Source organism: Macaca nemestrina, chromosome 17 (genome assembly GCF_043159975.1).
Source record: "Macaca nemestrina isolate mMacNem1 chromosome 17, mMacNem.hap1, whole genome shotgun sequence".
Classification (NCBI taxonomy): Eukaryota; Metazoa; Chordata; class Mammalia; order Primates; family Cercopithecidae; genus Macaca; species Macaca nemestrina.
The window spans coordinates 44,900,537-44,927,041 of record NC_092141.1 but is presented as its reverse complement, the minus strand read 5'-3'; the positions used below and the strand labels follow the sequence as shown (position 1 = coordinate 44,927,041).

Sequence of the window (26,505 nt, the reverse complement as noted above, 5' to 3'; positions counted from 1 at the left end):
AGTGTGTAATAAGATCTTTTTCTTTGGCTGCATTAGAATTTTAATTTCTGATTTTAGTCATTTTGGTCGTGGTTTACCTTATTTTTTGGAGATACACTTTTACTCTATCGCCTGGGCTGGAGTGCAGGGTCACAATCATGGCTCACTATGGCCTCAACCTCCTCCTGCCTTAGCTGGAAGGACCACAAGTGTGTGCCACTACCCGTGGCTAATTTTTGTGTGTGTGGTTTTTGTTTTGTTTTGTTTTGTTTTTTGAGACGGAGTTTCCCTCTTGTTGCCCAGGCTGGAGTGCAGTGGCACAATCTCGGCTCACTGCAGTCTCCGTCTCCGTGGTTCAAGCAATTCTCCTGCCTCAGTTTCCCAAGTAGCTGGGATTACTGGCATGCACCACGATGCCTATCTATATTTGTATTTTTAGTAGAGACAGGGTTTGTCCATGTTGGTCAGGCTGGTCTCGAACTCCTGACCTCAGGTGACCTGCTGGCCTCGGCCTCCCAAAGTGCTGGGATTACAGGTGTGAGCCACAGGGCCAGGCCATGTTTCGTGTGTGTGTGTGTGTGTTTTGTTTTGTTTTGTTTTGTTTTGTTTTTTTAAGAGACGGTGTTCTGCAGTGTTGCCCACACTGGTCTCAAACTCCTGGCCTGAAGAGATTTTCCCATCTCGGCCTCCCAGAGTGCTGGGATTACAGGCGTGAGCCACTGCACTCAGCCACTTTTCTTCATGTTTCTAATGACTGATAGTTGATTAATAGAGCGCTGTGTTATATATGCCTATGATTTCCATCAAACGTGAAAGTTTTTGGCCATGATTTCTAAAGTTTTTTTTTCTATATTATCTCCTGTTTTGTGGCTCTGGTTACAAGTATGTTTGGCCTCTTGAAGTTATTTCAATTATCACATATTACATTTTTTAGTGTTTTTTTTATTCTGTTTCATTTAGGTTAGTAAGTTTGGTTTCACGTGTTGTAAATTTCAAAGTGTATTTTTCATCTTAGACTTTGTAATTTTTCATCTTTAGAAGTTCAAATTTTAAAAATATTTCATATTTTTACTTGTTTGTTCTAACCTTCTGATCACATGAAATAGCATCATAATTGTTTTAAAGGACTTGTGTACTAATTCTATTTTCTGTTTCATTTCAAAATTGGTTTGTTTTTTTGTTTCATTGTGGGGTGTAATTTCCTGCTTCTATGTAAGTCTTATAAATTTTGATTGACTTTTTAACCAGTGGGAATTTTACCTTGTTTTCTCATTTCTCTAGTTTTGCTTGCCTTTTAAAAATATTTGTGGACTTTGTTCTGTAGTAGTATTCAGTTGCTTGAAAACAGTTTCTTTCTGTTGGGTCTTTTATGTTTTCTTTGACTGGACCAGGGCTGTGTTTAGGGTTAATTTTTTCCTCCTTCTGAAGACTTTTATTTCCTAGTACTCCGATGTCATATCTCCAATGTGATATAAATTACATCACATCATTTCCTTTTGGATTTTGAGTACGGGTACCATTCATATTCTTATGTCAGTTCTGGATGCTATTACCTCTAATTCTTTTGGTGATTTCTCACCTTGCCCTTGGATGTCTCCTTTACATTGCAAGTGCTGATTTGTCATTCAACCAAAAGTTCTAGGGTGAGCCTTTGTAGATCTCTTCATTTCTCTCTGTCTCTCTCTCCAGCTGTCTACTCAGTGCTGGTCTCCCTTGTGAGCTCTAGGCACCTTGGTCTCCTTGGACTTCCAGCTTCATTTCCTCAACTTGGGGAGACCACATGCTCTGCCTGGGTTCCTCCTCCCTGTTCCACGACCTGGAAACTCTCGAGGCAGTAAGCTGGGCACGCCTGCAGCCCGTTTGTTTTTGTCTTCCAGGGATCACTGTCTTTTGTTACTTGTCCAGTATCTTCAGTGTTGTTGTTTCATTCATTTTATTAGATTTTTATTATTTCATGCAAGGAGGCTAAATCTGGTCCCCTTATTCATGCCGTCTTGACCGGAAGTAGTATCATTGTGGTTTCAATCTACCTTTTCATGAGAACTGGTGATATTGAGCACATTTTAGCTTGTGTGTTGACGATTTGTGTGCTCTCATTGGTGATGAGTTTGTTCATTTAGCCTTTAGTGTTCTTTGTTTTCTTTTTTTCATCTGTTTGAGTTGCAGAAGGTGTTTTCTATGTCCTAAATACTCATCCTTTGTTAGATAAATGTTTTGTAAATACTTTCCTCAAGTCTATGTGGTTTACCTATTTATTTTAACTGTACCTTTTGATGAGCAGAAATACTTATATCTGATAAATTTAATTTATCAATGTTTTCTTTTGTAGTTATTGCTTACTGTGAGCTAAGACACTTTTGCCTAACCTCGAAGTCATGAAGGTAGTTTCCTTGATTTCCTCTAAAGGTTTTGCTTTTGCTAATTTGTATTAGGTCTGTGATGCATCTGCAGTTATTTTTGTAGGTTTGAGTTTTTTGCATATGACTGTCCAGTTGTTTTTCACCATTGGTTGAAAAGAGTCTCCTTTTCTCGCTGGGTTGCTTTGGGAACATCCTGTGGCTGCATAAGTGGGATCTATTTCAGAAATCTTCCTTCTGCTCCAAAAATCTGTTTGTCTAGCTCAGTTAGAGTATTCTGATTATTTTGTAACTTTATATTGTCTTGAAGTCAGAATTGCAAGTCCTTAAACCTTTTTCTTCTTTTTCAAAGTTCTGCATATTCTACGTCCTTCACATTTCCGTATCAATTTTAATAATCTCTTTTCTCTCTTCTCCAAAAAAGGCTGATGGGATCATGATTGTAATTGTCTTGAATCTGCTGATCAGTTTAAGGAGAACTGACATCTTGACAGCCATTGAGTCTTAATCATTAGTATAGTATATCTCTCCATTTATTAGGTCTTTTTTGTTTTGCCTGAGCAGTTGTTTGTTGCTTTTAGCCTTTGGTCTGTTTTTAAAATTACTTATTTTTTTTCCTTTTGTTGAGACGGAGTCTCACTCTGTCGCCTAAATGGAGTGCAGTGGCACAGTCTTGGCTCACTCCATCTCCTGGGTTCAAATAATTCTCCTGCCTCAGCCTCCCAAGCAGCTGGGATTACAGGCATGTACCGCTAAGCCCAGCTAATTTTTATAATTTCAGTAGAGATGGGATTTCACCGTGTTGGCTAGGCTGGTCAACTCCTGACCTCAAATGATCTACCTGCTTCAGCCTCCCAAAGTGCTGGGATTACAGGCATGAGTCACCACGCCTGGCCTAAAATTATTTTTATTTTTAAGTATTTGGTCCTTTTTTGATGCTATTTGTATTTTAAAATATTAAATACATTTTTCAGCAATTATAAAGTATTATAACATTTTCTAATTTTTGGTTGGAAATTGAATTTTTGTATATTAACCTGTTTCTTACAACCTTACTTAAGTCCTATTAATTCTACTAGTTTTTTAGGTAGATTTCTTAGATTTTCTAATAGATGATTGTCATAAAACAGTTTTCTCTCTTTTTTCCCGTTGTAATTCCTTTTCTTCTCTTCCCTTAGAGAATGGACTTAATCTTGTTTTCATTCTTCAAGGATAGCATTCAGTGTTACACCGTTAATTATAAGTCAGCTGTAGGGGTTTTATTGATGAACTTTATCAGATTGTTTTCAAATATAGGTTTTATTACTATTTAGATATGACAAGGCCAACAGAAGCCACTGTGACTCCTATTGAAAAGATAGTTATAGTCACAGACCCCAAGAGGAATAGTCATGCCATGCCATGGAGAATACAAAGTTGAGTAAGGTCTAGCCCTCGCTTCTTGAGGGTTTATGTCATGAATGCATATTGAGTTTTCTCAAAAGCTTTTTCTGTATCTATTGAGATAATGCTATATATTTAAAGATATTAATGCAAATTTCATTGTTTTATTTTCAAATGTTATATACTAAATGCCATTTGGTGTCATGGTGTATTATTATTATTATTATTATTATTATTATTGGAGATGGGTACAGTGGTGCAATCTCTGCTCACTATAATCTCCGCCTCTTGGGTTCAAGTGATTCTCCTGCCTCAGCCTCCCAAGTAGCTGGGATTACAGGCACATGCCACCATGCTCAGTTAGTTTTCTTTTTTGGAGACAGGGTTTCACCATGTTGGCCAGGCAGGTCTCCTGACCTCAAATGATCCTCCCTCCTTGGCCTCCGAAAGTGCTGGGATTACTTTCGTAATCCATGTGGGCCTCCGCAACTGGCCTATTCTTCTTATATATTGTTGGATTTAAATTGCTAATAGTAAATACGTCCAATGAATTTTTTTTATTTTTAGTAGAGATGGGGTTTTACCATGTTGCCTAGGCTGTTCTTGAACTCCTAACCTCAAGTGATCCACCCGCCTCAGCCTCCCAAAGTGCTGGGATTACAAGTGAGAGCCACTGCAGCGGCCAGACTTTTATAAAAGTTTTATGGTTATAAGTGGTTATATAAAATATCTTTGTACATATATTTTCGTGTCTTGAAGATAAAGTATATAAATGTTAAAAGACACAAAGGTAATTTTTAAATGCTGTATCTTATATTATTTGCTTTGGCTCTCTAGAAGTTTTTCTCAATTCTTATTGCTTAATTGCTGTCCAAAAGAATAGGATTATGGTGTCATCGAAATTATATAAAAATGAATGTTGAGTTTTTTTTTTTTTTTTTTTGACAGAGTCTGTCTTTGTCACCCAGGCTAGAGTGCAGTGGCGTGAGATCTCGCCTCACTGCAGCCTCCACCTCTCAGGTTGAAGTGATTCTCGTGGCTCAGCCTCCTGAGTAGCTGGGATTACAGGTGCCTGCCACCACGCCTGGCTAAATTTTTTTTTTTTTTTTTGAGATGGAGTCTTGCACTGTCACCAGGCTGGAGTGCAGTAGTGTAATCTCAGCTCACTACAACCTCCGCCTCCTAGGTTCAAGTGATTCTCCTGCCTCAGCCTCCTAGTAGCTGGGACTACAGGCATGCACCACCATACCCAGCTAATTTTTGTATTTTTTATAGAGATGGGGTTTCACCATGTTGGCCAGGATGGTCTCGATCTCTTGACCTTGTGATCTACCTGCCTTGGCCTCCCAAACTGCTGGGATTATAGGTATGAGCCACTGTGCCCAGCCTAGGTTTTGTATTTTCAGTAGTGATGGGGTTTCGCCATGTTCGCCAGGCTTGTTTTGAACTTCTGACCTTACGTCGCCCGCTTGCCTTGGCCTCCCAGAATGCTGGAATTACAGGCATGAGCCATCGAATCTGGCCTATTTTTGAAAATTAAAATTTTTCTTTCTTTTTTCTTTCTTTGTTATAGCAGCGATGGGATGTTTGTAGTTTTGTTCCTTTTATCCCTTCATCATGTAGTTTTTGAGTTACTGTGCCTAGAGACTGTGCCTGATGTTAGGGGCAGCTACAGCCATAAAATGGAGCTTATAATCTAGCAGAGGAGTTAACTTAATTGCATAAATAGTTAATTGTAATTGTAATATATCCCAAGAAGGAAGCATAGGTAAATCATCATATGGCACCTGACCTCATCTAGAGATTCAGAGACATTGTCTTTGATGAAGTGACTTTAAGCAAGGACCAGAGGGATGCACAGAAGTTATCCAGCTGCAAAAGAGGGTACAGGGAATAATAATATTCCGTTTAGAGTAAAAACAACCCGTTAAAAGCCTTTGAAGTGGGAATGAGCTCTGTAGAATTTATAGAATTGAAAGAAGAAAAAGCCAGTGTTGCCCATAAAGTGAAATGTTGGAAGGAGGGAAGGTTGTGGAGGTAAGAAAGGGTTATATGATATGGGGAAACTATTGAAGTGGTTTTCTTGTTTTGTTTTCTTTTTGTTTTTGTTTTTGAGACAGTGTCTCACTCTGTTGCCAGGCTGGAGTGCAGTGGTGTAATCTCGGCTCAGGCAACGTCCTCCACCTGGGTTCACGCCATCCTCCTGCCACAGCCTCCCGAGTAGCTGGGACTACAGGTGCACACCACCACACCCAGATGATTTTTGTATTTTTAGTAGAGATGGGTTTTCACCATGTTGGCCACGATGGTCTCGATCTCTTGACCTCGTGATCTGCCCGCCTCAGCCTCCAAAAATGCTGGGACTACAGGTTTGAGCCACGGTGCCTGGCCTATTGAAGTGTTTTTAAGTGGGCAGTGGTGCATTTGGATTTCCATTTCTGAAGTTCATTTTCTTGTGAAAATTTCATTCTGCAGATTGGTGATAGTTGGTTAAGAGTGAATATTAAGAGACTACAGTCATTTTCCATTATCTGTGGTTTTTCTTTCCTTGATTTTAGTTCCCCATGATCAACACCTCTGAAAATAGGTGAGTAGAGTACAGTGAGGTAGAATCATGTGTTGTGTCATGCATGAAGGAGGTATTTTCTTAGAAATACCTCATTAGGTGTTTCTGTCATTGCACAATCATCTTAGAATGTTCTTAAACAAAGCTATATTGTATAGCCTACTACACACCTAGGCTACAAGGTATAGCCTATTTCTCCTAGGCTGCAAACTTGTATGCTTCATTACTGAATCCTGCAAGCAACTTAACATAATGGTAAGTATTTGTGTTTTTAAACATAGAAAAGGGACAGCTAAAATAATGGTATGAAAGAAAAAAAAAACGCACTTGTATAGGACTTTACCATGAATGAAGCTTGCAGGACTAGAAGTTGCTCTGGGTGAGTGAGTTAGTAAGTGGTGAGTGAATGTGAAAGCCTGGGACATTATTGTACATTACTGATAGGGTTTGGCTGTGTATCCCCACCCAAATCTCATCTGGAATTGTAATCCCAATGTGTTGAAGGAGGGAGGTGACTGGATAATGGGGGCAGTTTCCCCCATCCTGTTCTCGTGACAGTGAATGAATTCTCTTGAGATCTGATGGTTTTGAAAGTGGCAGTGTTTTCCTACGTACAGATTCTCTTTCTCTTGCTTGCTGCCATGTAAGACATGCTTGCTTCCCCTCCCACCATGATTGAAAGTTTCCTGAGGCCTTCCTTCTCAGCCATGTGGAACTGTGAGTCAATTAAACCTCTTATCTTTATAAATTGCCCAGTCTTGGGTAGTTCTTTATAGCAGTGAGAGAACGGACTGCTACAACTACCATAGACTTTATAAACATTGTGCACTTAATGTACACTACATTTAGTTTAAAATTTGCTCTGTCATGTTACTATGGCTATTACATCACTATGTCACTAGGCAATAGGAATTGTTCAGTTCCATTTAATCTCATGGGACCACCACTGTGTGTATGGTTGTTGTTATGCAGACTGTATTTTGAGAGAGACCACATTCACGTAACTTTTTCATAGTAAATTGTTATGATTTTTTTTTTTAATTTTTAAATTTTTTTGAGGTGGAGTCTCTGTCGCCCAGACTGGAGAACAGTGGCACGATCTCAGCTCACTGCAACCTCCCGGGTTCAATTGATTTTTTGTGCCTTAGCCTCCTGCTTAGGTGGGACTGCAGGTGTGCACCACCACACTCAGCTAATTTTTTTGTCTTTTTAGTAGAAATGGAGTTTCACCATGTTGGCCAGGCTTGTCTCGATCTCCTGACCTGAGGTGATCTGTCCCCCTTGGCCTCCCAAAGTCCTGGGATTATAGGCGTGAGCCACTACAGCTGGCCTGTTCTATTTTATTATTGTTGTTAATCTGTTACTGTGCCTAATTTCTAAATTAAACTTTTTTATAGGTATGTATGTATAGCAAAAAACAGAGTCAAGTGCTCAGTACCATTTGTCATTTCAGATATCCACTGGGGTTCTTAGAACGTTTCTCCCATGGATAACTGGGCAACTGCTGCATTTAGGAGGTGACTGAAGTGGTCCTGATGAAAGGCGATGCTGGCTTTAAGTAGGGTAATAGTGGAGATGGAGGGAGATAGGCAGATCTCACCAGTATTGAGGAAGAGGAAGGGCACAATATAGTTATGGATTAAAAGTGAGGTTAGGGCCGGACGTGGTGGCTCACACCTGTAATCCCAGCACTTTGGGAGGCCAAGGCGGGCGGATCACAAGATCAGGAGATCGAGACCATCCTGGCTAACACGGTGAAACCCTGTCTCTACTAAAAATGCAAAAAATTAGCCGGGCATGGTGGCGGGTGCCTGTAGTCCCAGCTACTCGGGAGGCTGAGGCAGGAGAATGGTGTGAACCCGGGAGGCGGAGCTTGCAGTAAGCCAAGATTTAAGCCAAGATCGTGCCACTGTACTCCAGCCTGGGTGATAGAGCAAGACTCCATCTCAAAAAAAAAAAAAAAAAAAGGTTAGGGAGTAAGGTTTGAAGTGGTCAAAGATTATGTATACTAGGTGTGTTGCATGAGCCATGTGTCATTGAAAATATCATTACCAATATATGGAAAGAGCAGGAAGAGCAGGTTTTGTCATAAATTGTAGAGCGTTTCAAGTGTCTATGTAGGCTGCGTGCAGTGGCTCACACTTGTAATCCTAGCACTTTAGGAGGCTGAGGTCGGTGGATCACTTGAGGCCAGGAGTTTGAGACCAACCTGGGCAACATGACGAAACCCCATCTCTACTAAAAATAGAAAAAGTTAGATGGAAGTGGTGGCACACACCTGTAATCCCAGCTCCTTGGGAGGCTGAGGCAGGAGAATTGCTTGAACCCTGGAGGTGGAGGTTGCAGTGAGCCGAGATCGAGCCACTGCACTCCAGCCTGGGCAACAGAGCGAGACTCTGTCTCAAAATAAAATAAAATAAAGTGTTTAAGTAGCATATAGAGTTTTATACCTGAACCTGAGGACCGATACAAATCGATAAAATTTGGGATTCTCTGTTTTATTTTTATAATTTAGTTAGTAATGGAAATTTGGACAATGAATAAGATTGCCTAGTATTTCACGTGAAATAAGATGACATCTTAGGCCAGAGACTTGAAGAACTTCACCATTTAAAGGTTTGATAGGGTGATCAGAAAGGTGCTGCCAAAGAGGTAATAGGAAAATCAGGAGAGTGAAATACTGAAAGGCAAGAAATATAGTGGTATTAGTCTGTTTTGTGTTGGTATAAAGGAATACCTGAAACTGGGTAGATTATTAATATAAAGAAAAGAGATTTATTTGGTTCACAGTTCTGTCGGCTGTACAAGCATAACACCAACACCGTTGGGCTGAGGAAACTTTTACTCATGGGGGAGTGGGAATGGGGACAAGGAGTGTCACGTGGTGAGAGAAGGGAGCAAGATGGCAGGCTCTTTTTACCAATCAGATCTCACGTGAACTAACACCAGCAAGAAACTCACTCATTACCACAAGGAAAACACCAAGACATTCATGAGGGATCTGCCCCCATTACCCAAACACCTTTTGCTAGACTCCACCTTCAACATTGGGAGTATATTTTTACACGAGATTTGGAGGCACAAATATCCAAACTTTATCAATACGCTCTGTAATTTCTTTTTCTTTCTTTTTTTTTTTTTTTTTTTTTTTTGAGAAGTTTAGCTCTTGTTGCCCAGGCTGGAGTGCAGTGGCGCGATCTGGGCTCACTGCAACCTCTGCCTTCCAGTTTCAAGTGATTCTCCTGCCTCAGCCTCCCAAGAAGCTGGGACTAGAGGCACGTGCCACCACACCCAGCTAATTTTTTGTATTTTTAGTAGAGACGGGGTTTCACCATGTTGGCCAGGATGGTCTCGATCTCTTGACCTTGTGATCTGCTTGCCTCGACCTCTCAAAGTACTGGAATTCCAGCCATGAGCCACTGCACCTTACCAATAGACTCTATTTCTTAAAAAAATTATTTTTTGTAGAGATGAGGTCTCACTTTGTTGCTTAGGCTGATCTTGAACTCCTGACCTTAAGTGGTCCTTCCATTTTGGCCTCCCAAAGTGCTGTGATTATATGTGTGAGGCACTGCACCCGCCCTCAGTAGGCTTTTATGGCTTATGCCTTCTGTCCTTTTAAAACTGTTTCAACTTAATTTTCTACTCTAATTGTTTGTTGTAGTTCATATATGTATGTAAGTGTATATATATATGTAGGGTGTGCAAATATAGTGTGTATATATATGTAGTATCTGTGTGTATGTGTGTATATATAGTGTGTGTGTGTGTGTGTATATATACATTTTTTGTTTATTTCGAGATAGGGTCCACTCTCTTATCCAGGCTGGAGTGCAGTGGTGCAATCATGGCTCACTGGAGCCTTGACCTTCTGGGCTCAATTGATCTGCCCGCCTCAGCCTGCTGAGCAGCTGGGACTACAGGTGCGCCACCACCACATCCAACTAATTTTTTTTTTTTTTTTTTTTTTTTTGTAGAGGTGGGATTTTACCATATTGCCCAGGCTGGTCTCGAACCCCTGGGCTCAAGCGATCTGCCTACCTCAGCCTCCCGAGTGTTGGGATTACAGATGTGATCCGCTGTGCCCGGCCTATATTACTATGTCGTATGCTGCAGAACCTCTTTTGGAAACAAACTGGGATATAAAAAATACTCAAGTGCGACTTTCAGGAACTTATTCTTCATAGTAAGACAATGCCATTGAAACTTACTGTGTTTCATAAGAAGCGGAAGTACTGGCTCTACATTTATTTTTGCTTTTCCATTCTGAGGATGGGAGGGAGAGGGATCTAAAATAAATTTTGAGTACCATTGCGTTTGAACAATAATAGCTGATTAGCCTAATTCCTTTCAGAAGGGAAATCAGCATGCATGAGATCATTTCTTGCCATGTAAATTAAAATTCTAAATTCGTGAGTTTGGCTCTTTAAGAGAAACCAGACCTACTTGACTGCAGTCGTCCTAGATGGCCATAAGACAGGAAGTAAAGGGCCAGGCGCCGTGACTCACACCTGTAATCCCAGCACTCTGGGAGGCTGAGGCGGGCGGATCACAAGGTCAGGAGAAGGAGACCATCCTGGCTAACACGGTGAAACCCCGTCTCTACTAAAAATACAAAAGACTTAGCCGGGCGTGGTGGCGGGCACCTGTAGTCCCAGCTACTCGGGCGGCTGAGGCAGGAGAATGAACCCGGGAGGCGGAGCTTGCAGTGAGCCGAGATCGCCCCACTGTGCTCCAGCCTGGGCAACAGAGCGAGACTCCGTCACAAAAAAAAAAAAGAAAAGGACAGGAAGTAAACAGGTAACAGGCAGATGTTAAAAGCTTTGCTTCATTCTTGTGTCGAGAGGACCTTTTTTATTTTTTCTCCCTCTCCCTAGGTAAATAATCCCAGCATCCTTGTGTTTTCATTAATGTGAGATTTTAAAAATTGTGGCAGGAGTTTTTTGTTTTGTTTTGTTTCTTTTAGGTGGAGTTTCGCTCTTGTTGCCCAGACTGGAGTGCAATGGCACGATTTGGGTTCACTGCAACCTCTGCCTTCCGGGTTCAAGCAATTCTCCTGCCTCAGCCTCCCCAGTAGCTGGGATTACAGGCATGCTCCGCCACTCCTGGCTAATTTTTTATTTTTAGTAGAGACGGGGTTTCTTCATGTTGGTCAGGCTGGTCTCAAACTCCCGACCTCAGGTAATCCACCCGCCTCGGCCTCCCAGAGCTCTGGGATTGCAGGCATGAGCCACTGAGCCTGGCCTGTGGCAGGAGTTTAAAAGTTAAAATGTACTTTATTTATTTGTTTATTTTATTTTTTTGAGATGGAGTCTCACTCTGTTGCCCAATCTCAACTCACTGCAAGCTCCACCTCCCAGGTTGTTGCCCTTCTCCTGCCTCAGCCTCCCGAGTAGCTGGGACTACAGTCGCCCGCCACCATGCCCGGCTAATTTTTTTATTATTTTAGTAGAGATGGGGTTTCACCATGTTAGCCAGGATGGTCTCGATCTCCTGACCTCGGGATCCATCTGCCTCGGCCTCCCAAAGTGCTGGGATTACAGGCGTAAGCCACTGCGCCCTGCCTAAAATGTACTTTAAAAAAATTGCTTGTCCTCTGAAGAAGATCACATGTCGTCGGGAACAACTGTTTGTGAAGAAAGTTCTGAAATATTCTTGGGGGGCAGCTAGTACAAATGCTGCTCTCCCATTTTCAGGAGTTTTGAAGTTGTAGGGAAGATACTACGTTTTTGATCGTCTGAAATGTTTCTTCATTACCTGTTTCTTTTTTTTTTCTTTTTCATAGAGATATGAACTGTGTCCCCATCAGGATGGAGCCTAAAAAAGAATAGATAATGGGGGTAAGTGCAGAGATTTCTTGAAAAAATTTTTATTGAAAACTGGGCCGGTGGAGTATCTTCAAATACCTGGCAGTTTATTTTATTTCATCAAATTAAACAGCGTTTTCTACTCATGTTTAACAGTAGTGGCTATAATTTATGAATCCTTATTGTATTGACTCACAATTTTTCTACTTTGTGTACAAACAAGCATTGGATATTTTATGCAGAATGATCTATTAAATACATACTTCCAATTAAAATTCTTATTTTTTTGTCTGGGCGAGGTAGCTCACACCTGTAATCCTAGCACTTTGGAAGGCTGAGGGAGGCGGATCACCTGAGGTCAGGAGTTCGAATCCAGCCTGGCCAACATAGTGAAACCTGGTTTCTACTAAAAATAGAAAAATTAGCCGGGTGTGATGGTGCGTGCCTGTAGTCCCAGCTACTTGGGAGGCTGAGGCAGGAGAGTCGCTTGAAGTCGGGGAGTGGAGGTTGCAGTGAGCCAAGATTGCACCATTGCCCGTTAGCCTGCTGTCTCAAAAAAAAAAAAAAAAAAAAAAAGTCTATTTTTGAAAATGGATATAGCTTCTTGTGTTAGGAATTTTTTTTTGAAAAATGAGCCACATTTTGTTGTTGTTAGACCTAAAATCTGTTGTTTTAGATTCTTTTTTCTCTTTTGTACATCTCTAGACAGATGATGTTCCTAGTGAATATTAATTTTATTTAACTCTGAGGATCTTTGTTGCTTGAATATAAGGAAATGTTGACTTTTAGGCGGGGTGTGCTGCCCGACATCTGTAATCCCAGCTCTTTGAGAGGCCAAGGTAGGAGGCTCACTGGAGCATAGGAGTATGAGACCAGCCTGGGCAACATAGGGAGACCTTGGTCTCCGCAAAAGTAAATATAAAAAATAAAAATAAAAAGACTTAGTTACACATGGTGGCAAGCGCCTGTAGTTCCAGCTACTTGGGAAGCTGAGTCAGGAGGATGACTTGAGCCTGGGAGGTCGAGGCTGCAGTGAGCCATGGTCATACCACTGTACTTCAGTCCCTGGGACTGGTGAGAGTGACACTCTGTTTCAAGAAAACAAACAAAAAAAGAACGAAAGAAAGAAAGAAATGCTGACTTCTGTATCACGTTTTGGTGTGCTTTCCTATGGACTCTTGTGTATTCCTCATTTTCTTCTCCACTTTTAGTTATCTTTGTCAGATAAATCATATTTTTGTACAACTCAGTACTATTCTGAAATGTGTACATGTGAATTTATTAGACCCTGGCATATGTGATGAGGCAGCTAAAAAAAGGAGAGGTTTAGCTATTATTACTATACTCTTCTCCAGTTTGGGTAGCCACCTCTAAAGTAGTTTTGCCATTGACTAGAGTAATGGTGTGAGTAGATAAAAGGGAAAAATACAATGATTTTGGCTAGCTATATATATTTTATGGTTTAATTTTCAGACTATGTTATAGAGTCAGATTGTACAAAATTTGAAAATATATTCAAAATCCTTCCTGTTACTCCTCTTCCTCATCTGCCCAGTTTATCAATAGCATTCCTGCTACCATGTAATTATTACTTTCTTGCATGTCTTTCTAGGTTTCTTTTGCATATTCAAATGTGAATAGACAAATGTTTACTCCCTCCATCTTTATACAAATGGGTTAATATTATATACTCTTCTGCATCTTAACTTGTTTCACTGAACAATTTACCTTGTTTTGTTTTGTTTTGTTTTTGGAGATTTTTCTTTTCTTTTTTCTTGAATTTTCTTTTTTTATTTGAAGCTTCGCTCATTCGCCCAGGCTGGAATGCAGTAGTGCAGTCTCAGCTCACTGCAACCACCACCTTCTGGGCTCAAGCGATTCTCCTGCCTCAGCCTCCCAAGTTGCTGGGATTACAGGTATGCGCCACCACGCCCAGCCAATTTTTATATTTGTAGTAGAGATGGGGTTTCATGATGTTGGCCAGGCTGGTGTTGAACTCCTGACCTCAAATGATCCTACTGCCTCGGCCTTCCAAAGTACTGAGATTACAGGCGTCAGCCTCCGCACCCGGCATGAACAATTTATCCTGTTATCAGTATAGAGCTTTCTTTTCCTTGTTAACCATGTTATCTAATTGATCAGTTGTTGATGCACTTTCTGATCTTCTACTTTGATGACTAACTCTTGTATATGTTTCATTTGCTTGTATACAAGCATATCTATAGGATTATTAATTTCCATAGGTGGAAACATTGGGTCAAAGGAGTGTTGCAATTAATTTTGATAGATAGTGCCAAATTATTCTCCCTATAGTTTTACGAATATGTTTTCCCAGTTTTACCAATATATGAATAAAAAAGCTGTTCTTCATACCTTTGGTAATCTAACAACAGGTAAAAGTTTGTATATCCAACAGTAGTTTTGCATTTCTGTTAGTATTAGTGAAGTTGACATTTTTTAATAGTTTGAAGAGCAATTTGTTCTTTTCTGTGGTCTGCTTTTTGACTTGGTTGTTGTTGGTTTTTTTTTTTTTTTTTTTTTTTTTTTTTTTTTTTTTTTTTTTTTTTGAGACAGGTTCTCCCTCTGTCACGTAGGCTGGAGTGTAGTGGCTTGATCTTGGCTCACTGCAGCCTCTGCCTCCCCCGTTCAAGGGACTCCCCTGTCTCACTCACCCGAATAGCTGGGATTATAGGCGCAGGCCACCATGCCCGGCTGATTTTTTTATTTTTAGTAGAGACGGGATCCACCCACCTCAGCCTCCCAAAGTGGTGGGACTGCAGGTGTGAGCACCGTGCCCAGCCACAGTTGTTGATTTTTTTAGTGTGATTTATTGGAGCTTTCATAAGGAGCCCCTCATATATTATTATGCTGTTTTCATATGAGTTGGACTAATTTTTGCCCATCTGGCTAGTCTTTATTTATATTGTGCTTTTGAAAAAAACTTTTTTTTTTTTTTTTTACTATGCATGGGTTTTTTACTTCATTTTGTTCAATTTATTAATCTTTCACGGTGTCTGTATTTTGAGTTATTGGTTAGAAAGGCCTTCACTATTCCAAACTTCTGTTTTGTTTTGTTTTTAAATGACAGGTTTTCATTCTGTTGTTCGGGCTGGAGTGCAAGTAGCAGGATCCTAGCTCACTGTAGCTTTGTAGTCCCGGGCTCAAGTGATCTTCCTGCCTCAGCTTTGAGAGTGTTGGGATGACAGGAATGAGCCACTGCACCTGGTGTAAACCTTCCATCTTATTACATGTTTTGCATTTGTCTTTCCTATTCTGGTTTGTTTCACTCATTCCATTCTACCCTCTCTATTAGCTTAAAAAAAAGTTAATGTTACTATATACTTTTTTCCTCCTTCTGAATCCTCTGAAACTCTTAGGATACTGTAAATTCACTTGTCCATCTCCTGACATGTATTTTATTTTTGTCATGTACTTTCATTCTCTGTTTCTTTAAGAATTATAGTGGTTTTGTCAGGTGTTTGTTGAGGATTATGCTTGTCACTTAAAATGAAACAGTTTGTGTAAATTTGATGTCATTTTTCTTTGAATTCTATATAGAACTTCGTGAGAAACTGAAACTTTTCTGGGAAAATTTCTGATAAATTTGTTTTCTGGCAAAATTATAGGGACATTCCTTTTTCTCTCCTTTCTCTTTTCTGTCTTCCCTCCCTCCCTTCCTCTCTTTCTCTCTTTCTTTTTTTTTTTTTTTTAGCAGTGTATCACTTTGTTGCCCAGTGAGCCAAGATCAATATGCCAGAGTGCAGTGATGCAGTCATAGCTCACTGCAGCTTGAAACGCCTGGTTCAAATGCTCCTCCTGCCTCAGCCTCCTGAACAGGTGGGACCACAGGCACACCATGCCTGGATAATATTTTTTCTTTTTCTATTTTTTGTAGAGACAAGCGGTCTCGCTTTGTTGCCGAGGCTGGTCTTGAACATCTGGGCTCAAGCTATCCTCCTGTCTTATCCTCCCAAAGTATTATAGGGATTATAGGCCTGAGCCCTTGGGCCCAGCCTATTTTTATATACTTAAGTCAATTTTGGTGCGCTCTATTTTTCCAAGACTACTTTGTACAAGTTGCTGAAACTGTTGGACTAACATTGCCAATAGTATTTATTTATTTATTTATTTATTTATTTATTTATTTTTGAGATGGAGTCTTGCTCTGTCACCCAAGCTGGAGTGCAGTGGCACAATCTCGGCTCACTGCAGACTCCACCTCACAGGTTCAAGTGATTCTCTGCCTCAGCCTCCCAAGTAGCTGGGATTACAGGCAGGCACCACCACGCCTAGCTAATTTTTTTATTTTTAGTAGAGAGAGGATCTTGCCATGTTGGCCAGTCTGGTCTTGAACTCCTGTCCTCGGGTGAACCACCCGCCTTGGCCTCCCAGAGTGCTGGGATTACAGCCGCACACCACTGCACACGGCCGCCAATAGTATTTTATTATTATTTTGTTAATTTTGCTGGCATTGGTGGTTGTTACCCCATTGTTATTCCTGATGTTGGTGAATTTTTTTTTAACTTAATTTTTTTTTTTTTTGGAGATGGAGCCTTGCTCTTGTTACCCAGGCTGGAGTGCAGTGGCAGGATGTCGGCTCACTGCAACCTCCGCCTCCCTGGTTCAAGTGATTCTCCTGCCTCAGCCTCCTGAGTAACTGGGATTACAGGTGCACACCACCACACATAGCTAATTTTTTGTATTTTTAGTAGAGACGGGGTTTCACCATGTTGGCCAAGCTGGTCATGAACTCTGGACCTCACGTGATCCACCCGCCTCGGCCTCCCAAAGTGCTGAGATTACAGGCGTGAGCCACCACACCCGGCCAGATGTTGGTGATTTGTGTTCTGGATTTTTCTGTTTTAATTTTAATTTTTATTTTTTTGACCAGTCCAAATAGAATTGCTCAGTTTTGTTGACCTTTTTAAAGAAAGTTTTGGGCTTGTTAATTTTTTATGCCATCTCCCTGTTTTCTATTTTGTTAAACTTCTGCTCTTTATTATTTCCTTCCTACTACTTACTATGTGTTATATTTTCCTCTTCTTTTCTAACTTATAAAGGTGGAAACTTAAGTCTTTTCTTTTAGATATTCTTTTCTAATGAAAATATATATGCTGGAAGTTCCTCTCTGTTGCTTTTATTGAATCCCACAAGTTGTGTTTTTTTGTTTTTGTTTTTGCCACTGTTGTTGTTGTTTTGAGACAGGGTCTCAATTTGTCACCCAGGCGGGAGGGCAGTGGTGTGATCTCGGCTCACTGAAGCCCCAACCTCCTGGGTTCGAGCGATCCTGCTCTCTTAGCCCCTCAGGTAGCTGGGACTACGGGTGCACGCCACCGTATCTGGCTAATGTTTTGTATTTCTCGTAGAGTCAGGGTTGCACCATGTTGCCCAGGCTGGTCTCAAGCTCCTGAACTCAAGCCATTAACAGGCGTCAGCCACCACTGCCCCAGCCTACATCTCAAGTTTTGATAAATTTCATATTTGTTGCCATTCCGTTCAAGTCATTTTCCACTTTCCCTTGTGCCTTTCTCTTCACTATCTTGGTCTGTCTTGGACAGAAGTAGAAGTCTTCTGCTGTTTGTTCTTAACATTGATTTTCCCTCTTACTTCTCTTCTGTTTTTTTGTGATTAGTTTTTAGTGCTGTATTTTAATCAGTTTAACAATGCAGCAGTTAGTATTGCATTTAAATTTAATTAATTACATTAAATTGCCTTAAATTGCCTTTTGGCCATATCTCTTCCTATATAGATAAGTATTTATATTTATATAGTGGTTGCTGTAGGGATTGTAATTTTCTTATCAGTAAATTGAGTCTACTGAGTGTGTCCCTTTTTTGTTTTTTTTTCTTTTTGAGACAGAGTCTTGCTGTGTTGCCCAGGCTGGACTGCAGTGGCAGTATCTTGGCTCACTGCAAGCTCCACCTCCCAGGTTCAAGCAGTCCTCCTGCCTCAGCCTCCTGCGTGGCTGGGACTACAGGCACACACCACTGCACTCAGCTAATTTTTGTATTTTTAGTGGAGACATGGTTTCGCTGTATTGGCCAGGCTGCTCTGAAACTCCTGACCTCAAGTGATCTGCCTGCCTTGGCTATCCAAAGTGTTGGGATCACAGGCGTGAGCCGCCGCACCCGGCCTGTGTGTACCACTGAACACGAAATGTAGAATGAAACCGTAGAGACTTATTTCACCTGTTGCGTTTCCAGTCTTTGTTATAGTTTTATCAGAAAGCTACACACATTCACAAACCAACCAGTGTTTTAATCTTTAATGTAAATGGTCATTTGCGTTGTAAATGAGTGGGAAGGCATTAACGTTTTATATGTTCATTATATATTCAGTGTGCCTACGTGTTTATCGCTCTTCATGTTTTTCTTCAGTCCTGAGCTTCCTTCTGGAATCATTTTCCTATTACCCAAGGAAAATTGTTTGGTGTTCCCTTTAATGGAAATCTTTTAAAAAATGTTTTCTATCTTTATTTAGTTATCTACTTTTTCATTTGATAACTTCCCTTTTGTTTTTAAAATTTTCATTTCTTTCCCTTAGTTTTCTGTAGTTTTATTAATGTCCCTTGGTGTATATCTTTCTTTACTTTGATTTATAGTGGTTCTTCAGTCAGTGGCTTTGGGTTTTCTGTTCTGGAAAATTTTTAGGTATTATCAATATATAAAAGAATATTAATATTGATAGTGAATCTTGGTATACATTTAGTGAATAAAATTAATCTGTAGGAAACTCTTTATATTTTTAACACCTTTAGTTAGTTGGATTTTGGCCCCAATTATACATTTTGTGATGACGACTTTGTTTCTCATATTCTGCTGAATTCCTATCACCCATTTATTTATTTTCATTTTTATTTACTGGGAAACAGTAAAATTGAAGTAAGGCTGTTTTGTAACTCGCTTAAAAACCTTCAGAAAAATATATTTCAATACAACTTTGGGAATTCTTTAGATTTGGTCACTGTTTGCTGTCACACAGGATCCTGGTGTTGGTACCATTTGATTGGGTGTTACATATTTGTATCCATGTTCCTTTGAAGGGTCAGTATGTCTGATGTCCTGAGTGTCTATTTCTCATTCTGTTTAATGGTAGATATTCATACACTGAAGCTTTAAGGCTTATTTTTCTTTTAGTTTCTAATTTTAAATTATGATCTTTCCCTTGTTGAATGGGGCTATTTCTTTTTAAAATAAATACTACAAGGGTCCCCTGTCTTACAAAATGAGCAGCTTAGGCCTCTAATACTCTGGTCCTTGTATATGAATTACTTAAGAGTGTGTATCTGTATATCCTTTGATGCTGAATGCTTTGATTTATTTTAATGACTAGCAAAAATTTTGAGATTATAAAGTTGAACATTTTTCTTCCTAGGTGTAATAAGCATATTGAAATGTTCATTTTCTAAATGAGAGATGATGTGTATAAAATTTTAAAAATGGACTTTGAAGAGTGTGCAAATAGAATTTTCTTATTGCTAATTATAGACATGATGTTATCCCATTTGGTAGTTGAGAAAAAATGTCTAACAATTTAATAAGATTGTATAATCTTTACATTTGCATGGAATTTGAATTTTTATAGTGATTTTTATCTAGTTTACACCAGTTAGATGTGGCACCACCAACTTTTAAACACCTCAAATAACTCTCATCTTCATACTTAATTATGCAATGGTACAAGTGTTTTAAACAGAAATGTGAGATGCTCTTTAGTAATGCTTTGAAAAGTGCATGAGTCTAATACTGACATTTCCTTTCATGTTTTTATTTTTTTCTTTGTGTGCTCTATCAAATATAATGTGCAGGAATTTTTTCTTATTGAACTGCAGAGATAAATTTTTAGAAAACTGTATACCTTAATACTGATGGTATAAAAGTCTTCTTGCTTTCCCTAGTGGCATAAAGTAACACTTCAAATATTTACCTTTCTATTCTTCACTGGTACAATCATGGCTCACTGCTTCCTGGAAGTCATGGGCTGCAGCAGTCCTCCTGCCTCAACTTGCTCACTAGGTGGGACCATAGACACATGCCACCAGGCCTGGCTAATTTCTTTGACTTTTCTCTAGAGACAGGGTTCACCTGTGTTTCCCAGCCTGGTCTCAGACTTCTAGACTCAAGTGAACCTGAACCTCCCGCTTTGACCTCTCAAATTGCTGAGATTACACGTATTAGTCACCACATCCGGCCTAAATTTCTTATGTGCCATGGTACTGCAAAACGCCATAATTAGGGGCAGCTGGATGGAAGGTGTAGGCGGACACTGTAGTGCCTTTTCAATATTTCTGTATATCTAAAATAATTTAAACAGAAAACATTTATTTTAAAACATGAAGGGGGTTATCCTTCCATAAGGGTAGAGTACAAAGGCAGGCTCATGGTGTTGTTGGAATTCAGAATGCTGGTGGCAGGACTGGGGGTGCTGGGAGGGGCTGGACATGGGTGACTTTGTGATCTGGGGACTAGTGTGTTCCATCCGTGAATGTCTTTCGAGGTGCACACTTTCTTAATAAATTTTCATAAGTTTAACAAAAAATAAAATGAGAATGTGAAGCTGGCTCGGGTTGTTCAGAAGGGACGCGGACCCAGCAGCTCTGTTCGAAATCATAATGGGGGAACCAAGGGCCCCCTATATCCAAGTCCGTCGGGAGCCGGGGCATCGAGTTCCACTCCAGGAATCTCCAGGAACCCTGAGGTCTTCCCTGAGCCGGGGCCGGGCTGGGCACACCCTGAGTGTCCACAGGGTAGGTGTCTTCCCAGACAGCTCCACCAGGACAGGATGTGGAAGAACGAGGTGCCCACGGTGGGGAAACTAACCAAATGGGCCGCTGGAACCGGGCTGGTGGGCCTGGAGGGGCCTGCCTGTCCCCCTTGCAGAGGGTCGTCCTGCCACTTGAAGCCAGCACAGGCCTAGGTGCCGAGAACCCTTGCTCCAGTTTGGCTGAAAGGAAAACAGTCGTGGTCAGTGTCTCCACTGAGCCCATGCAGGCCTTTCCCGGCCAGCCCCACCTGCCTAGGTCTCTGGAGTCCTCAGGGTCTCTGTGTGGCCCCGTGGTCTGACAATGAGGACACGCCTGTAGTCTGCTGATCCCAGGGGAGAGGTGTGTGCCACCTGGCATGGGGAAGCTGTGGGGGGATGGCAGGTGGCTCCTGGGACTGCCCCCAGGGTCCAGACTGGCTGGGGGCTTCCTACCACACACCCTCGTCCCAGGACTATTGGGCCAGGGATACAGCCCCCAGTGAGAACTCAGGTGGGAAGGGACTTGGATGTCACCCATCCCTTTGCCACCTCACATGGGGACCCATCTCCACAGTGGGTGATTGGACCCGGACATGGGTCACCCTCTGCCCTCCTGGGCTGCCCAGTCCATGCCAGGACTGACCGTTCCCACATCTGGCTGAATTCTTGGCTCTAGCTCTCACCCGGGGTCCCGCTTGTGTCCTCTCCCTCAGTGCTCTGGGGTCAGGGACACCCGATTCCCTTGTCTCCCTGGCTCAAGGCTGGTTGTCCTGGCAACCTTGGAGGAGCGTGCAGCAGTGAGGGGCCTCTGCTGCTGTCTGAGACTGTGGGTGCTTGCAGGGAGGGGTGGGATTTCCCACAAATGGGTCTGGCTCATCTAGTGCCCTAGAGGGTTCTGTGATGGGGCGACAGAGACACTGTGGAATGTGGGAGGGGGCTTGTTGGAGGGTCTTGCCCACATCCTCCTCCTGTGTGCACAACACATCCAGTACACACACACTGAGCGCCTGCCCTGAGGACCGGTGGGCCTCCTGTACTTTCTTAGAGTCCAGGAGGAAGAGGAGGAGGAAAAGGTGAAGAGGAAGGCCCAGGTAGTAGGGTTGCGGGCCTCAGGCACTCCCCCACTATTGACTGCCCCAGAGGGTGACATGGGAGGGGACATGGCACTGGAGCCCACCTGGGGGTGGCAGGTCCCCTTGCTTCCTTGTTAGTTTCTTCATAGAGGCCCTAAGATGCTTGAGCACAGAGTCATCATCCAACTCCCAGGTATAGAAGAACTGGTTCCGAAACCGTGCCCACAGGCCACACCTGGATGTCTTCGTGAGGCGCTCTAGGGACAGGGTGGACATCAGGCCAGGAGAGTTCCCTGGGAGGGGGCACAGCTGATACCCTGTGACCACTTCAGTCTCCCACTGGGCCGTGCCAGAACCTTCTGTGGCCACCCCAGGGGTCCAGATGTGCACAGGAGACTGTGGCTGGGGGACAACCTGGGCAGGGAAGTGCTCAGGACACTCCTGACTTTCATCTGGGCCATGTGGGGGACGGGCTCGGTGTCACTGTGCCTTGCCCAGCCCACCTGGTCAGACCTCCCTCTGGGCCAGAACAGAGGATCATGAGGACAGTGTGAGGAAGCTGCCCTCGGGTAAATCGGGGTCTGACCCCAGGGCTCCCCACGCCCCACTGGGCACACGGAGACTTACTCCTCTGAACTTTAAAGGCAATGCTTGTCATCGGCATCAACACCTGTTCTCCTTCCAGCAAATACACGTCCCACAGGCGCAGGATGAGCCCAAGAGAGATCTGTGGGGATAGCAGGTGTGGGAGACTGTAGCCCTTCCAGGCTGGGGCTGGTGGCTGGAGCTGAGCCCACTGGGGCTTTAGTCCCCAGAGTCAGTGATCTTCCCCATGAGGGTTTCCTGAGCCCTCCAGGATGCTGAGTCAGACAAGGTCTTGCAGCTCCTCATGGGGGGCACTCATTGGAGTGGGAGTGTGGCTCCTGGAGAGAGGGGCTTGCCCAGGGCTTGAGGCTTCCCTGATCCCTGCCAAGTTGGGTCCTGGCCCAGTCTGCCTGTAAGGCGGGGTCTGAGTCCCAGTTATTGCCCTGGGATGACCCCCCTTGGGCAGAGGGTTTTGTTTGGGTGTCCTGTGGGGACCCTCCTGTGGGCAGAGCCTCCTGTGGGCTGTGGGTGAGCCAGACCCCCGGGCTGGGGAAGCAGGGCACTGCAGGGCAAGGAGGGTCCCTGAGTCAGGGTCTCCCTATGCCTTCTTACCCCGTCATTCAACATCTGGAGAAGCCAGCCTAACGAGGAACCCTGCGCGCAAAGACCTTCCTTGTCCTGATGGGAGGAACAGAGATGCTCAGTGCCCCCTGGGCTGCCCTAAAAACTTCCCTCTTCCAGGGCCTCTGAAGACCCTTCCCCTAGTGCAGAACACTGGGCGGTGTCCAGGGCTCCCCCCAACACCGGCCCCTTCCCACACTCCCGGTGCACACACTGCCCTTTGCCCTGCTCTGCGGGAGCTGGGCCCCCATCCCTGTGCCTCTGTCCTATAGACCAACTCCCGGCCCATGGAGAACCCGACATCCCAGGTCAGCCAGTGGCTGGGACTCAGCCAGTCACCAGCGCCACGGGATGCAGGGCCTCTGCAGAAGAGCCCAAGCTTGCTCACCAGACGCCATACACTCACCAGACGCCACATGGTCTTGGGTTGTGACGCGGGGACCACATGCTCCTGATGGTCTTGGAGCCCCTGGACTGTCCCGCCATTTGGGCTGTGGAATCCTGAGAATACCCCCAGCCCAACAAGGAATCAGAGCCTTTCCCCAAAATGTGGAGCCATCAGCTGGAAGAGCTGGGCAGCTGGAGAGGCCCCCAAACCGCAAGGCCTTTCACCCTCCCATCTGGTGACCCCACCATGCAGCCTTTGCCCTGGGGAGGTGGGGCAGGAACATCCCCTGGAGTCTGGCTGCAGGTGTCCCTAGAGGCCTCCTGGACCAGGGTGCAAAAAGGGCAAGTCTGACTTGAGGCCACCACATGGCGGCCAGAACAGGGCGGGTTCTGGGTTTCCTGGTCGTCTCCTGGAAGTGGGGTCGGGCCAGGGGACACAGGATGGGGAGATGCTGCCACCTGGGCTTGGTCGGCCCATTCGTGGGCACCAAGGGCAGCAGGAGCCTGGGCAGCTGGAGGGCAGGAGGACTCTCAGTGAGGGGAGAGTGAGCTGCACAGAATCAGAGCCAGAGGGCGTGGCAGCAGGACACAGAGGGTGGCCACGGGGAGGATGAGATGCCCTCCGCTGATGGGGATGAAAGGCGTCTGACTTGGGCTTTGGGGGTCAGCCGCGGACTCCTGTGGGACCCTCAGCAGAGACACCCTGAAGACTCCCAAGGAGCTGGCTACACAAGGAAGGTGCCTTGGCTGAAAGCCGAGATCACCTGGCCAGGGTGGCCGTCTCTGGGTCTGGCTGCATGAGGTCCCTTGGGCAGCTGTCCACCTACCCTGCAGGGAGTGCCTCTCACTGGCCAGCAGCTGCACCAGTGCCCAGAATGCATCCTCCTCAGGCAGATACAGGAGAAACAAGGCCGCGATGGGGCTCAGGTCCCTGCAGTAGCCCACCTCCTGCAAGAGCCAGAGTCACCGTGAAAGGACATCACCTGGGAGGACTGAGGTCACCTGGGAGGACTCATGGCATTGGAGAGGGCAGAGGTGACTGGGGAGGCTTCCTCTGAAGAAGAGGCTTCCTCAGGGTGCAAATTCATTTCATGACAAGAGCCAAGTCCATCAGGCACTTCAGCACCTTGTCCATACTAACCTTAAAAGAAGCGATGGCACCCCACCAGACACCCACTCCTGTGAATAGGGAAATACTGCCCGGGAACGTCACTGCCGGGAATACTCACCGGGTTATACTCCGAATATGCCAGGAGGATGTAGAATAGTTCCCGCTGCCTAGGAGACAGAGAAAGGAGGCTTTTGTTTGTTTTGTGCAGATGCCGTTGGTTTCACTTTGTCCACAAAGCCTAACAACGAATCCCATTTCAGGTTCAGATGATTCACCAGATAAGCAGTGAGCTTCTCAGGGCCTTTGAAGAAATATTTCAGTAAAATCCACATCTGTGACATGCAGATAGCCCAGTCGTACAGTGGCTTGCCTGATCCTTTTCACTCTGAATGATTTTCTTTATTTTTTTTTCAGTTTGCACACACACCAGTTCAGTCTTTGGATGTACAGTTCCTCCACGGTTGTAAACCAATGGGCAGAGTCTCCCAGCCACCGCTCCAGCCCCTCCTGGAGTGACTCCTTCATCTTCCAAGTCTCCAGGGTGGCCCCTATGCACCCAGCCTCTCCCCAGTCTGTCAACCCTTGGCCACCCAGACTACTTCTCAGTCCCTATGATTTGGTCTTTTCCAGAATGACCCAGGAAGGGGAATCCTACGTGGTAGCTTCTTGGGGCTGGCTCCTTTCCCTCAGCAAAATGCATCTAGGATCCACCCACATTCATCCGGCCATCACTGGCTCGATCCCTTTTCTCACTGGGTCTTCCGTTTGGAGGGAGGACCGGTCTTGCTCTCCCCATTCCCGTGTTGAAGGCCATCCCCGACGTCTCCGTGTATGAGTGACAATGAATTAATCAGTGAACATCTTATGTGGATGTCAGTTTTCAAATCAGTGGGTTCAATATCTGAGACACTTTGGGGACACGTGGTTGAAGTCCATTGAGCTTTGTGAGTCACTGCCCAACTGGCTGCCAAAGTGGCTGTGCCGTGTCACGTTCCCAGCAGACAAGGATGACAGTTTCCAGGACCCCTTATTGCCCCAGCATTTGGTGATGTCAGTGTTACCTCGGGAGGCTCTAGGGCCCTCTGTCCTGCCACCCTCCCGTGAGTCCTACCGTGGGTCCCCGTGGGTCCGGGAGAGCACCTTTCACCATTGTGCATGATTTTGTTTGCTGCCTTCTGTCTCCTCAGGATCCTCCTGGGTTCTGGCCCCACGTGTTCCAGTCTGGCCCAGGGCTTGGAACCAGGGAGGTGCTTGTTTCATGGTGCCAGCTGTTCCCTGGGCCAGGAGAGCTCTTGGCAGCTCTGTCATCCCTCCTAGGTGACCCTGGCTTCTGCTCTGGGGAATCTCCCATCCCTTTCGTTCACTCCATGTCTGCTGTGATCCTGTGGCTCCCATAGGCTTACTTGGCTCCGTATCGATCCCTGAAGAAGATGTGAGTCCTTAGTGTCTTGCTTATGTCCAAGTTGATCTGGTGGATGTGTTCAGATGACCTCTTGCCCTTCTCCTTCATGACCTGTAGGGCAGGGCCAAAAGGAGGAAGCAGCCTCAGAACAGATGGAAGACTCCCTGCCCCAAATGGCAGTCGGCCCACAGTCAGCACTCCGGGAAGGAAGGAAAGCAGGAAGGTTTCCTTCTGCACAAAGCTGCTTTTTGGCTTGTTACTGAAGCCGGGGAGGGTCACCAGAGCTGAGTTTGTCTGTGGTGACTATGTCACCGTCCGTGCCCAGGATGTGCATCTGACCATCCCACCCACCCCCCAGGCTGGGCTTGATGCTCCCTCCAGCTGGAGACCTGGGCCCCTGACACGGCCTGTCCTGTTTGTTGTGCTCTGCCTGAGCGTACCTTGTATGTTCTGGGGTTTTTCCACTTGACTTCCTGTATGTTCAGCAGGACT

At 44.2% G+C, this 26,505-nt stretch overlaps 2 protein-coding genes across 10 annotated transcripts in view; one reads left to right on the top strand and one right to left on the bottom strand.

Moving 5' to 3' along the window:
* Positions 1-26,505, top strand: part of LOC139359569 (14-3-3 protein epsilon-like) — a 91,499-nt gene that overhangs the window by 19,263 nt on the left and 45,731 nt on the right. For all 9 annotated transcript variants that reach the window (XR_011615639.1, XR_011615644.1, XR_011615641.1 and 6 more), the window contains one exon: positions 12,071-12,125. The gene's annotated coding sequence lies outside the window, so the exon portion shown is untranslated. The remainder of the gene's footprint in view (positions 1-12,070; positions 12,126-26,505) is intronic.
* LOC139359567 (TBC1 domain family member 3B-like) lies at positions 20,114-26,089 on the bottom strand. The gene is made up of 7 exons (XM_071082759.1): positions 26,015-26,089; positions 24,328-24,778; positions 23,520-23,614; positions 23,105-23,170; positions 22,535-22,634; positions 22,012-22,164; positions 20,114-21,035 (listed from the first exon to the last, which is right to left on the bottom strand). The coding sequence occupies exons 3-7, from the start codon at positions 23,529-23,531 to the stop codon at positions 20,620-20,622; spliced, it is 747 nt and encodes a 248-aa protein (XP_070938860.1). The 5' UTR covers positions 23,532-23,614; positions 24,328-24,778; positions 26,015-26,089; the 3' UTR covers positions 20,114-20,619.